Source organism: Aythya fuligula, chromosome 9 (genome assembly GCF_009819795.1).
Source record: "Aythya fuligula isolate bAytFul2 chromosome 9, bAytFul2.pri, whole genome shotgun sequence".
NCBI classification, from domain to species: Eukaryota; Metazoa; Chordata; class Aves; order Anseriformes; family Anatidae; genus Aythya; species Aythya fuligula.
Genome location: NC_045567.1, coordinates 16,547,708 through 16,559,003, shown reverse-complemented (window position 1 = coordinate 16,559,003; position 11,296 = coordinate 16,547,708). Strand labels below are relative to the sequence as shown.

General features: G+C 57.3%; 1 protein-coding gene across 1 annotated transcript; it reads right to left on the bottom strand.

Moving 5' to 3' along the window:
* Window positions 1-3,849: 3,849 nt before the first annotated feature.
* On the bottom strand, window positions 3,850-8,253 carry B3GNT7 (UDP-GlcNAc:betaGal beta-1,3-N-acetylglucosaminyltransferase 7). The gene is made up of 2 exons (XM_032193472.1): window positions 8,200-8,253; window positions 3,850-5,164 (listed from the first exon to the last, which is right to left on the bottom strand). The coding sequence occupies exons 1-2, from the start codon at window positions 8,208-8,210 to the stop codon at window positions 3,946-3,948; spliced, it is 1,230 nt and encodes a 409-aa protein (XP_032049363.1). The 5' UTR covers window positions 8,211-8,253; the 3' UTR covers window positions 3,850-3,945.
* Between the last annotated feature and the right edge of the window lie 3,043 nt (window positions 8,254-11,296).

Sequence of the window (11,296 nt, the reverse complement as noted above, 5' to 3'; positions counted from 1 at the left end):
TCATTTTAAGGTCGCTAACTTTGCTTCTGGTTTAGTCTGCAATGACAACTACCAACATACGTAGGTTACTCTAAGCATAATCTATTTACAAGAAGGAATAGGATTAAGACAAACCATGGTCTTTTCCACTTGCTTATTTAAAAAAAAAAATGATTTGGTGACTGACTAGCAGGAGCTTGGTATACTTTCACAGAATATTCCAGTACCACCAGTAGTCCTGCCTCTTGTTTGTCTCTCCAGCTGTGAAGCAGGGTGTTAAAACATGGTGGGGAATGTTCCCCATCCTGTTTTAACTCTGAACTGGGTAAGTTTAACTCTTTAACTGGGTAAGTGTAATTGCTCAACAGCCCTGTGGGGGTGAGGAGCTGCCCTCCTGGGCCTCTTTTCCTCCCCCACGACTTGGCTGGGTTCCTGCTGCAGCAGCTGCTGGACAAAGCTGCTCCTGAGTGACTTCAGCATGTGGCTGCAGAGGGGCAGCTGCTGCTTCAGTCAAGCTGGGGCAGGGCTGCTCACAGCACCCTGTGGCTGCACAGGTTCAAATAAATGTCACCTCCTGCAAGCTGTGTTGGCAGCCTCTGCCTCTCACCTAAAAATTAGTTGACCTCTTCCCCCTCTCTCTTTCCCAGCCAGGGGACAATGACCCTGAGCACAGGACTGTGCTGTGACACCTTGCAGGTGGTGGCAGTCCTGCACCTACCTGCCTCGGCCAAGCTCCTGCAGCCCATTAAATGCTGTTTCTACTTCCTAATTCCCAAAACAAATCATGTGAGAAGGACTTGCTACAGTGCATTGCACCTTCTTGTCTGAAAACTTAAGCATGGGAGCAGTGGGTGTATGTAGAAAAGAACTGTCATTAGCAGCTGGAGCCCTGCAAAGCACATGAAAATAAAACTTTTTATACTCAACCAGGGCCAAGGCTCGCTTTTTGGCTTCGGTGCTCGCCTTCCCCCCGCTGCCATCAGCCATTTTAGAGGCGGGTCGCTGGCCCCGGCGGCAAATGGTCGGAGGCTGGCGGCGGGGCCGGGCGGCAGAGGGCAGCACCCGCCCGCAGGAGGCTTTCACCGCCCTGCCTTCACCCCCAAACCTGGATTTCGCTCCGGGACCCTGCCGTGGAGCCTCCCCACGCCGCCACCTTGGGTATTTTCTCCCCGCTGGCTCCCCAGGGAGCGGTGCTGCAGCCCTGGGTCATGCTTGAAAGAGGAAAAGCATCCCCAGGCTTGGCTTTTTGCCTTTTTCACACCTGGGGAAGCCCGGGTGGAACAGGACATGCAGCACAGCCCAGCTGGCAGCGTCCTACACGATCCCAGTCCCCTCTGGTCACCTCTCTGCATCCGTCACTGGGCTGAGCAGCCACGGTGGGTGCCAGCCCCGAAAACCCAGCCCCTGACACCCATCGATCTCCTGGCATGATTTCCCTTCTCTCCGCCCCAGCCAACGCCAAACCCGATGTGGGTTTGTCCCTGTGCGTGTGGCTTGCTGTGCTTTGGGGTCCCCATTGCCCTGCATGCTCCTAAAGGCAGCGAGCACAGTGCTACGGGGGAAAAGTGGCATGGAGAGGGCGACAGGGACAGGTTTGCCAGGAGCCGAGTGCCCAGACAGCTCTTCCCACGGGGCTGGAGCGTGCCAGGGCGGCCTGAAGCTGAGCTGGGTTTGAAATGCAGCTGGAGGAGCGCTTGGAAGACAAAAAAATATCCACGGGACCTCGTTAAACACCACAACGGGCTCTGCAATGAAGCCACACCACAACTGCAGCCCCATTTGCCTCTGTGGCCCACCACCAGGTTCAGTTCCCAAGCAGCCAGCCCGTCCTGGGGAGGTGGCTAGCAATGACACGGGGCTTGGGTGCTTTTATTTCTTCTCCTTCTTCTTTTAACCTTTATTTAGAAACTAAAAATGTTCACCAAATCTACACGGTTTCTCCGTAAAGGTCCCGCCAGGTGAAGAGCCAACACTGAAAGATTTCGGCACGCGGCCCTGGCTCTCCGAGCGCTGCCCCCACCTACGGGGCAAGCAGAGAGCCCAAGGAACCATACCCGACATCAGGGACAGATGTGTCTTTTGGGGAAGCATTTCTGAACCCACGAGAGGATGGGAAACGACCGAGAGGATGGGAAACAACCGAGAGGATGGGAAATGACCGCGTGCTCGGTGCCCAGCAGGCTCCAGCCATGCCCTCAGGCTCTGCCCCGCAGGTGCCCCAGGGCCGCGGCTCCGCCGGGCACGTCGTCAATCAAATGCCAGCCCTGCCACCCAACGGTTTTCCCTTTTTTTCTGGTTTTTCCCTTTTTTCCTGGTTTTCCCTCTCCAAAATTTGCAGCTCGTCGGAGTCGACGAGGGGCATTTGCAGAGGGGAAGTGGCGTGGCTTGGCGCGCGGGTGGCTCTTTTGGCTGCCGCGCGCCCCTTCTTGTTTGTTTTCTAACCTGGGGAACATACAGGCTTGGAGTGAATGAAACAGGCACGTTTCCAGAACACATTAAGGGGAAAAAAAAAAAAAAGGCACTGCACAGGGGGACCTTTGAGGTAGTAGAAATTTTTTCCTTTCAATGTCTGGCACCAGAGAAGGAGAGAGAGAGAGAGCGAGGAGAGAGAGCACACGTGTGCGCGTTTCGCTGCTCGTGTTCAGGGCCGTGGCTGTGGCTGTGCACGTCCACCACGCACAGGGACAGTCGGCTGCACAAACCCTGCACTCGGGGATGATGTCTGGTGTACAGACGCTGTGCCCCCGCCCCAGAAGGTGACACACCGGAGCCCATCTGGCTTTGCACACGTGTGTGGCCTTGCAAAGATCACAGTTGGTGGCTTGGAGAGCACCCAGGGGTGCGTGGCCACGGCGCTGCATGGGTTTTCCACCACAGAAGCTGGCTTGGGGCTCACCCTGACACCTCCAGTGGCCCTAAGATGCGGTGGGGAGCAGAAAAAGGGCCATGCCTTGTGGTGTCACCCCTTGTCACACTCCTGGGCCACACCGTACAGAAATGCACACTCTGAGAGCCTGGAGAGGAGCGGACACGGTGCACAGCACCAACCCTTCTTCACCTGGGACCCCGCTCCAGGCAGGGAGCGACGCCCTCCAGCACCCACCTGGGGCTGACCCAGTGCCCCTGCTGCTTCCCTGGCTGTGGGCAAGGGCAGCCCACCCCGGCTCTTCGCTTTCTTGCCAGGAAGATCAAATCCCTGAGGAATTTTGGCTGGGGGTGTTTGTTCGAGTGCGACGCATGCGCAGCCAGGGCTGGCACCGGGAACCAAAGTCCTGTGGGAACCTCCACTGGGGGATAAAGCCCCGATTCCCCGACCTCCTGGCTGAAAACCAGCAGCCCTAATGGGGGCTCGGGGCTGGCTCCAGGGAGGGGCTGGCCCCTTTCCCCCACCCGCACACTGGGGACACGGAGAGGACTTTGTGAGGGGGCGAGCCCAAGGCACACAGGTTCAACCTTGCACGGAGCAGGCGGTTCAGACAACAAAACCCCCTTGACTTCTGAGTGGTGGGGGGCTCACGTACATGTAAACCACTCAGCCCCCTTGGAGAAGCTTCCCTGGGTTGCCAGACCCTGAACATCTCCAAAAAATAACAATGTGCGTGCCACGTCCCTCCTGCCTCCCCCCAGCCCCATCGTTCATCTTCTGGTGGAGGTGGTACCTAAAGCAGAGAGCAAACCCTCTTCCCTCTCTTTCTCTCTCCCTTTAGTGCTCGGGTTTCTTTCTTTCCCTTTTCTTTTTCTTTTTTTTTTTTTTTCTTTTTTTTTCTCTTCTTTTTCAGCAACCCCCAACCCAGCTGGAGATAAGTGAACCACATTACAGTACAGGAACAAACACTATCACAAGCCCTGCCCGTGGCCGCGGAGCCTCTGCCCTCCTCGTGTGCCACGAGCCGAGGCTCACCGCGCCCCCGGGGCAGGGAGCAGCTGCCCCGGCCCCTCCAGTCCCAGCTCTCCAGAGAGACTGAGCTAAAGGACGTTGAGTTTTCTCGAGCACGTCAAGTTACTGTGGACCAAGTCCCACATTTGGAGCAGCTCCGGAGGCAGCAGTTTATGAACCACCAGCATCCCCCGGAAAAAACACGGCTCCTTGTTCATCTTGCTGTTCTTGTTCTTCACGATGCCAAACGTTTTGAAGCCCTCGTGCCCGACGGGCGATACCTTGAGGACCTCCAAGCACATCCCTAGGAAGACGTCGTCGATGGGGTACAGCTCCAGCGTCTCCGAGGTCTTGTGCAGCTTCTTGGCCAGCGACCCAGCCATGATGAAGCCGCCACCCCCCGCGTAGGGCGGGTAGATGTTTTTGTTGTAGAGCGCGCTGGGGATGTAGTACTTGTTCTCCTTCTTCCGGATCGGCCTGGCCTTGTAGAGGACGTCCCCCACGAAGAGGTCCTCTCCCTCCGTCTTGTCCTCCAGGAACTCCAGGATGTTGCTGGGGCTCACGAAGACGTCGTCGTCGCCCTTGAAGACGAAGTGGACGTTGTCGCAGTAGATGTTCAGCCACTTCAGGAAGTGCACCTCCTTGAGGGTCAGGTTGAAGAAGCTGTCCAGGAAATCCCACTGCAGGATGTCCCCGTAGATGTGATTCTCGTAATCCAGCAGCTTCTGGTAGTTGGCTTTCTCCTCCTCCTTGGCGGCCGTGCCCAGCAAGAAGAGCGTCCTGATCTTCTTGCCCTCCACCTCCTTCTCCTGGCCCCAGGTCCTGCGGATGGCCTCGCGGCGGTCGTGCTGCGTGACGATGGACTTGACCACGATGAGCAGGTAGACGCCCCCGCTGCACTTCTCGGGGTGGTTGATCAGCATGGGGAAGTAGCGGCAGTGCCGGTAGAGCAGGAACTGCTGGAAGTGGGGCTCCAGCCCCTTGAACCACTCCGCCTGGCTGAGGTTTTGGTTGGCCGAGCAGTTGGAGGTGGTGATGTCCCACGACCTCGTTTGCTTCTCCGTCACCCCTTCCTCCTCCTCCTTCTCCTCCTGCTTCTCGGGAGCCTTCTCCTTCTTGTTGTTCCAGAAAGTGCTGGTGACAGAGAAGGCGTCGCCTCTCTTCTGCATTTTCAGGGGCTCGGGAGGGGGCAGCTCCTTCTGCTGCTGGCCCTGCATGAACTGGCTGGGGGCCATTCCCCGCTGCAGCACCGTCACCGTCACCACCAGCAGGAAGGACAGGCAAACCGTTTTGTAGATGGTCTTCTTCCTACAGGGGCGAGACGGGGCGGGTAAGGAGAGGAAAGTGCTGGACCTGGCAAGTTCCTCGACAAAAGGAGCCGAGGATCGTGGGCTGCTCACAGCCCGGCACCCATCACAAGGTGGCAGCCTTGAGGGGAGTGCTGGGGGACGCCTCCACACGCTCTTCCCACGGCTCTATCCTGATTTTGGGGCAACCCTCAGGCCAGGCAGGGACAGGTAATGTCCTCTGGCAGCCCTGGGTCCCTGCAAAGAGCTGGAAAGGGCTCAGGGGAGAGGAGAAAATGGGGTGGGAGGGAGATGGAGCCAGGGAAAGACAGGAGAAATGAGGGTGCCACCGGGGTACGTGTCTGCAAACTGCTGGGCACGGGAGTTTCATCAGAGCAGCTGTTTCGGAGGAAATCCCAAGGGCAACCCTTCATTCGGCTGTCTGAAAATTTCAGTTTGGGAAAGCAGCAGACAGGAATTATCTTTTCTAGGGAAACATCAGCTCCAAAACACGGACGTCTTTTCCCATGGCCCTAGACTGGCATCTCGGGCTGCGCAGCCCTGAGAAACCAGAGCCTGGAAGGCTGCAGGATCCGACACAAAGCAGGCAGCGGCTTTTCATTACAAAATAACAGCTCGGGACCAAGAAAAAAATACTGGTATTTGAAAGGAAATTGAAGGTCGGGCTGGGAAAAGACATCCCTGCGTGCCCAGCATTTCTGGGGCACAGCTGGGGCCAGGTCTTGGGACCCATCACTTCTCCTTGCAGCACCAAACGCTGTGGATCTGTGTCTGGGGGCAGCTCCCAAACCCTGTGAGCGGCTTGCTGGGGGCTCAAAAGAGACCCAGCGATTGCTGCTGCACCCCGTAATCCCCCCAAGCTGATTCTTCACACCCAGCTAAAGCAAAGCAGGTTTTTCACCCTGCTGATGCCCCGTCTTCACCCCGCATTGCCCCAGGCACCTGGCTCCCCCCCAGCTGGCACTCGGGCACCAATTTCCTCTGCTCTGTCGGCCTCAGGTGCCCGAGGGCAGGGGCTGGGGACTAACAGCCCTAAGAGCGACCCGACCTGATGGAAAAGTACTGAGAGAAGCTGCCTGGGAACCCGCAGCATCCTTGAGAAGTGCAGCGGGGAGCCTGGGACAGCCCCGATAAGCGCAGAACAAAGGAGTTGTGATAATGCCCAGGAAAACAGAAGCTGGCCCCAGCTGTAGGCGTAGGAAGGTGCCGTGCCTCCCCGCGCTGTGGGAACTCCAGATCTGCCCCAAAGAAACCTCTCCCAGGGATTTCTCCAGCCCGGATCTCAGCGGGGACCCCGGGCATGGGTGATGTGACGTGAGGGTTTTCTGCCCTCTATCAGCCCCGCTCCTGGTGGTGCGTATAAGTACGTCCATTTCGGTATATACCTGCTTTCCTTGGCCTTGTAATAAATTCAAGAAACAAAACTCTCTGTCCTGATGTACTACGGCATCCTACAAATGCACCACTGTGCTTCACACCCCCAGGAGGGGAACAACGCTGGCAGCTGGTGGCAGGGACCCTGCTCAGCCTGAAACGGGGACCCTACGTGTGGAGCCAGGAGCTGTCGGGAGCTCCTCTCTCTGGCGTCGCCCTCCGGCACAGAAAACATTTTTCAGCCCCATCTTTATGTGGGAAAAGCACGATCGCTAGTGAGGACTGTGAGAACAGGCGTGGAAATAAGTAATTACAGGCAAAGGGGTGCATGGACAGTCCCAGCTGGTTTTATACGCGGCCACTCATCTGAGACTGATGAGGGAGCAGCTCAGAGCAGAGCTCACCGTTGCCTTTAACCCTCTCCAGCCCCCACCTCGCAGCTCCTGGGTTTCTCAGGACCCCTTTGGACCCGGCACAGCAGCAGCTCAGACCCCAGCACAGTGCTTAAAACCCTGCTCGCCCCATGCACAACCCCGTGGCACCGTCCTGGGGAAGTGACAGGGACCGGGGGACCTTGAGCCACCACCTGGGGCAATTCCCACATCAAATCAGGCATTTTACTGGGGAAAAATAAATAATAATAAAAAAATAAAAATAGTAATTATATGTAGGGCTTTTCTAACCTCCAGTCTTTCTGGCCTTTGGTCTCCTAAGGTGGGAATGACACGAGGGGAGCAGCCCCCATCCTGCTCTGTCGGGACCCCAAAACCATCGCTTTGCAGGAGAAATGAGGACGGCGTTTTGGGTTCTCTGGAGCCACCATAGCATGGGAATGACCCCGCTCAGCCCCACTCCCTGCTCTGGGACCCTGATGTGTCCCCAGCGGGGTCACCCCTTGGTGCCTCCCACCTGCGCCAACCGGGCCCGGCTGCCGTGGGTGCCATCGAGGGGGTTTTGAAGGGTCCAGACCCAGGCCTCCTCTTCCCTTTTCTCCACCAGGAATAAATCAAAAGCATCCCTGTGAGGCTGCCCTGCCTGTGCCCAGGGCGGTTAGATATAACCCCAAATTAGAGGGGGGCTGGTCGCCCTTTAGGGGTGATGCTGAGGACGCCAGGAGGCTCAAGCTGTGTCCCCCAGCCCCTGGAGAGGCACACAACCCCCCTCTGCCTGGCAGGGACCACCCGTTTATTAGGATTTTATTATCCCTTTTAATTAGGGGTGGCTGAGCCGGCGGGGACAGCGGCAGCACAGAGCCCTTGTGTTAGTGCTGGGACCGAAGGGGGCTCGGCAGGGCTGGGACCCCCCCACCCCAAAAAAACCTCTCCAAAAGGAAACGCGAGCGCAGAGCTGTCCCCAAGCTGGCGACACGTCCCCTGGGCATGAAAGGATGAAGGGATGAGAAAGGGAACCCCAATATGATGGGACCTTGGGCAGGATGGGACCTTGGGCAGGATGAGACCCCTAGGAGGAGGGGACCCCGGGCAGAATGGGACCCCCGACGGGACGGGACCCCCCGGCATCCCCGTTCACCCCCTTCTCCCCGACCCCGAGCTATGGGGTGCGGGCACCTCGGAGCCCCCTGCCCTCCTGCAGACCCCCAGGACAGGGGACAGGGGACAGGGGACAGCACCGTCCTTTTACCCCCCCGTGGCCGGCACTCACCACTGGAACATGCTGGGAGCGGGACGGGGCTGCCCGCGGTCCGTGCGCGGCGCTCTGCCCTCTTCCTTTTCCTCTTTCTCCTCTTTTTTTCTTTTTTTTTTTTTTTTCTTTTTCCCTCTTCCCTCCCCTCGGACTTCGAGGTGGAGTCAAGAGGGATGGACGCGCAGGTAGCTTAACTCTTGCCCTGCCCCCTGACATCGCCCCAACCCCAAATCTCTCCCGGGTCCCCTCGGTGGCTGCAGGGGATGGGGACACCCCAAATTGCACCCCCCATATCCCCTCCTTGAGGGGACACCCTCTGGGAGATTAGGGGGACACCCCAGCACCCCTGGGTGTCTGCTGGCCCCCGGTCACGGTGCGTTGCATCAGCCCTGACCCCACAGAGGGTCCCGGTTGTGGGGAGGGGGTCCCAGTGCTCTCAGGGAAAGTTCCACTTGTGTCTTTCCTGCTCCCCCGACACCAGCTGGTCATTTGGGGGAGAACCCCCAAAAATAGAGGGACCAAACCCTGGTTTTGCACAAGGACACCGAGATCCCAGCTTTGCAACAGGGCACAGCCACCATTAGGGTCCCTGGGGGGATGGAGGCACCCAGCTGGGACCCCCCACCCTACCTGGTGCTAAGCATCCCCCCATGCCAACACGGCGCATCCCATTGCCTGCTAGGAACCGTTCCTTTTCCCCTAAATGCAATATTTTTCAGTACAGGGACTTTTTCAGCCGTGACAATCAGCCCCCACCATTTCTGATGTCTCCCTTTCTGTCATCATCCTCCCATCCCCAGCAGCCACGTGCCGCAGCCACGAAGCCCACAGGAAATCCTTTGGGATATTTCCCTTCCTGCCCAGCAGAGATATCCCGGTCCCTTCCCCATGCCCCCTGATGGGGTTGGCCATGCTGCGGGACCCACACAACCCCCACTACACAAAACAGCTTTTGGCCCAGCTCCAGGACCCCCCCAAGTCCAGCTGCGTGGGGAGGAAAGTGGCATTTCTTTCCCCAATTCTGCCCCTTTAGCTCGGTTTCCATATTTCCCACCCAGCTGGGCAGAAAGCTCCCCGGGAATCATTGCCCTACAGCACCCTGCAGCCTTCCCACCACCAAAGGTCCCTGCACACCTTCCCTGACTGCTTTTTTTCGTCCGGTCCCAAAGCCCAGAGGCAAGTCGGGGTCTGCTGAAGCTGTGGCCCCAGGAAAGGCTCGGCTGTGGGATCCCCACTGAGCACCAGCCTGGCTGCAGGGGGAGGCAAGGAGGTGTCTGCGAGGTGTGAATCCACCCCAGGACCTCCCGGAGGAGGGGAGACCCCAATCAAAAACAGACTCAGAGCCAAAGCCCTGAAAATTTAGCTGCTTCCATGCAGGAAAGTGTCTGGGCCACAAGTGCAGGGATTTCCTGGGTGCTCCCGTGCTTCTGCATGAGATTTTGGCTCGAGTCCCCCCCAACCAAAGCCAGACCCCACAGCTACCTCCCCACGGCCTCAAAACGAAGCAGCACTTTTTACATCTGGTTCAGCATTACTTAGAAAAGTTGAGGCCAAACCCCACGTTCACCTGGGAAAGGAGAAAGAGAAGCAAACTGAGAGTTTTTTTTTTTTTTTTTTAACAAAACCACTCCTCCACACGTCTTTTCCTTGCTGCCTCGTGCGCTCCCTCACCTCCTGCCCCAGCACAGCGATATCTGCTCTGACCCGAGCAGCCAGAACCCCCTCAGCCAACAGCAAAACCGGGACAAGACAAACCTGGCTTTTTTTTTATTCTCCCTGGAGCTGGAGAGAGGGCAGCCAGACCCGGCAGCAGGCAGAGCCCCGCTCAGCGCCCAGCACAGGGCTGGATTCGGCCCCTGCCCCCCTCCACCGCTTGGCCAACGGAGGGGACAGGACGGCAGCTCCTCGGGCACGGGGAAGCCAAACCAAAAGCCAGCAGTTACGCAACCCTGGTGACATTTCGGTGACATTTCGAGCCGTGCTGAGCCCCGTGAGAGCTGGCAGGGACCTGCGGAAAGGGCACCTGGGCACATTCCTGTAGCACTGCGTGGGGAGGCGCAGGGGGGCAAGGCACAGACCCCCTGAGTGTGACAGTGGCCACCCCCGGCTCCTGTTAGGGCATCCCCGGTGGTGTCCCTGCTGGAGATGGGCACAGGCGACCTGGTGGGGTGTGAGGCTTCAGGGCAGGCACCTGGTGTGGCTGCGGGGCATGGTTTAGGGCTTCGGGGCATCTCTGAGCACAGGGAAAGGGAGAGGATTGGGATGATGCCAAAGTGGCTCAGTTAGACGTTCTCACAGCAAACCACAGCTCTTTTTTTGTTTCAAGACTTTTTTTTTTTTTTTTTTTTTCAGAGCAGACCTGCTTTATTTTTTTATTTTTATTTTTATTTTTTTTAAATAAAAGTACAGACAAAGAAGGGAGCTTTTTTTGTAACGTTTATGTAATGCTGAAAGACTGGCTTGTGGCAGGTTGACCCAGCCAATGCCTTCCCACTGATGGTTTGGGTTTTGTTTCAGTGAGAAAAGAAAGAAAAAAAAAAAAAAGAAAAAAAAAAAAAGAAAAAAAAAGCACGACCTGGTGTTTGTTTTTTTTTTTTTGCTGTGGGATTTCCATTTTTTCTTCTTTTCTTTTTCTGATTTCTTTCTGTTCTGCTAATGAGTCTTACCCATACAGGAACATGTCCTGTCTATCCCAGCACCTCGAGCTGCCCAGCTCGTGCCAGCACCGCAGTCCTGGGGCTGGGCATCCCACAGGAGCCAAGGGACCTCCCTTTGGGAGGGCCACGACCCACAGGGATCCCAAATGAGCCCTTTCCTCCCCCAAACCCTGAGTGTCTGGGGCAGGACCCAAGGTTCAGCCTGACCTGCGGTGGCAGAGACTGGTGGGACAGTGACACATTTGGGTTTTCTTCCCGTGCCAAGCTGAGGAAACCTTTCTGCCCTGCGTGGCATCAAACCCCTGGGGCTTTGCATGATTTATGCCAAAAACAGGTGAGAAAGGGACGTGCCTGGCAGGGTGACGGCAGGGCCAGCCCCTCTCTGCTTCAGGATCCCCAGGGCAAACCCCACAGCCCCTCTCCTGCCCCTGGGCTGCCCTGTGCCAGCACAGTGCTGG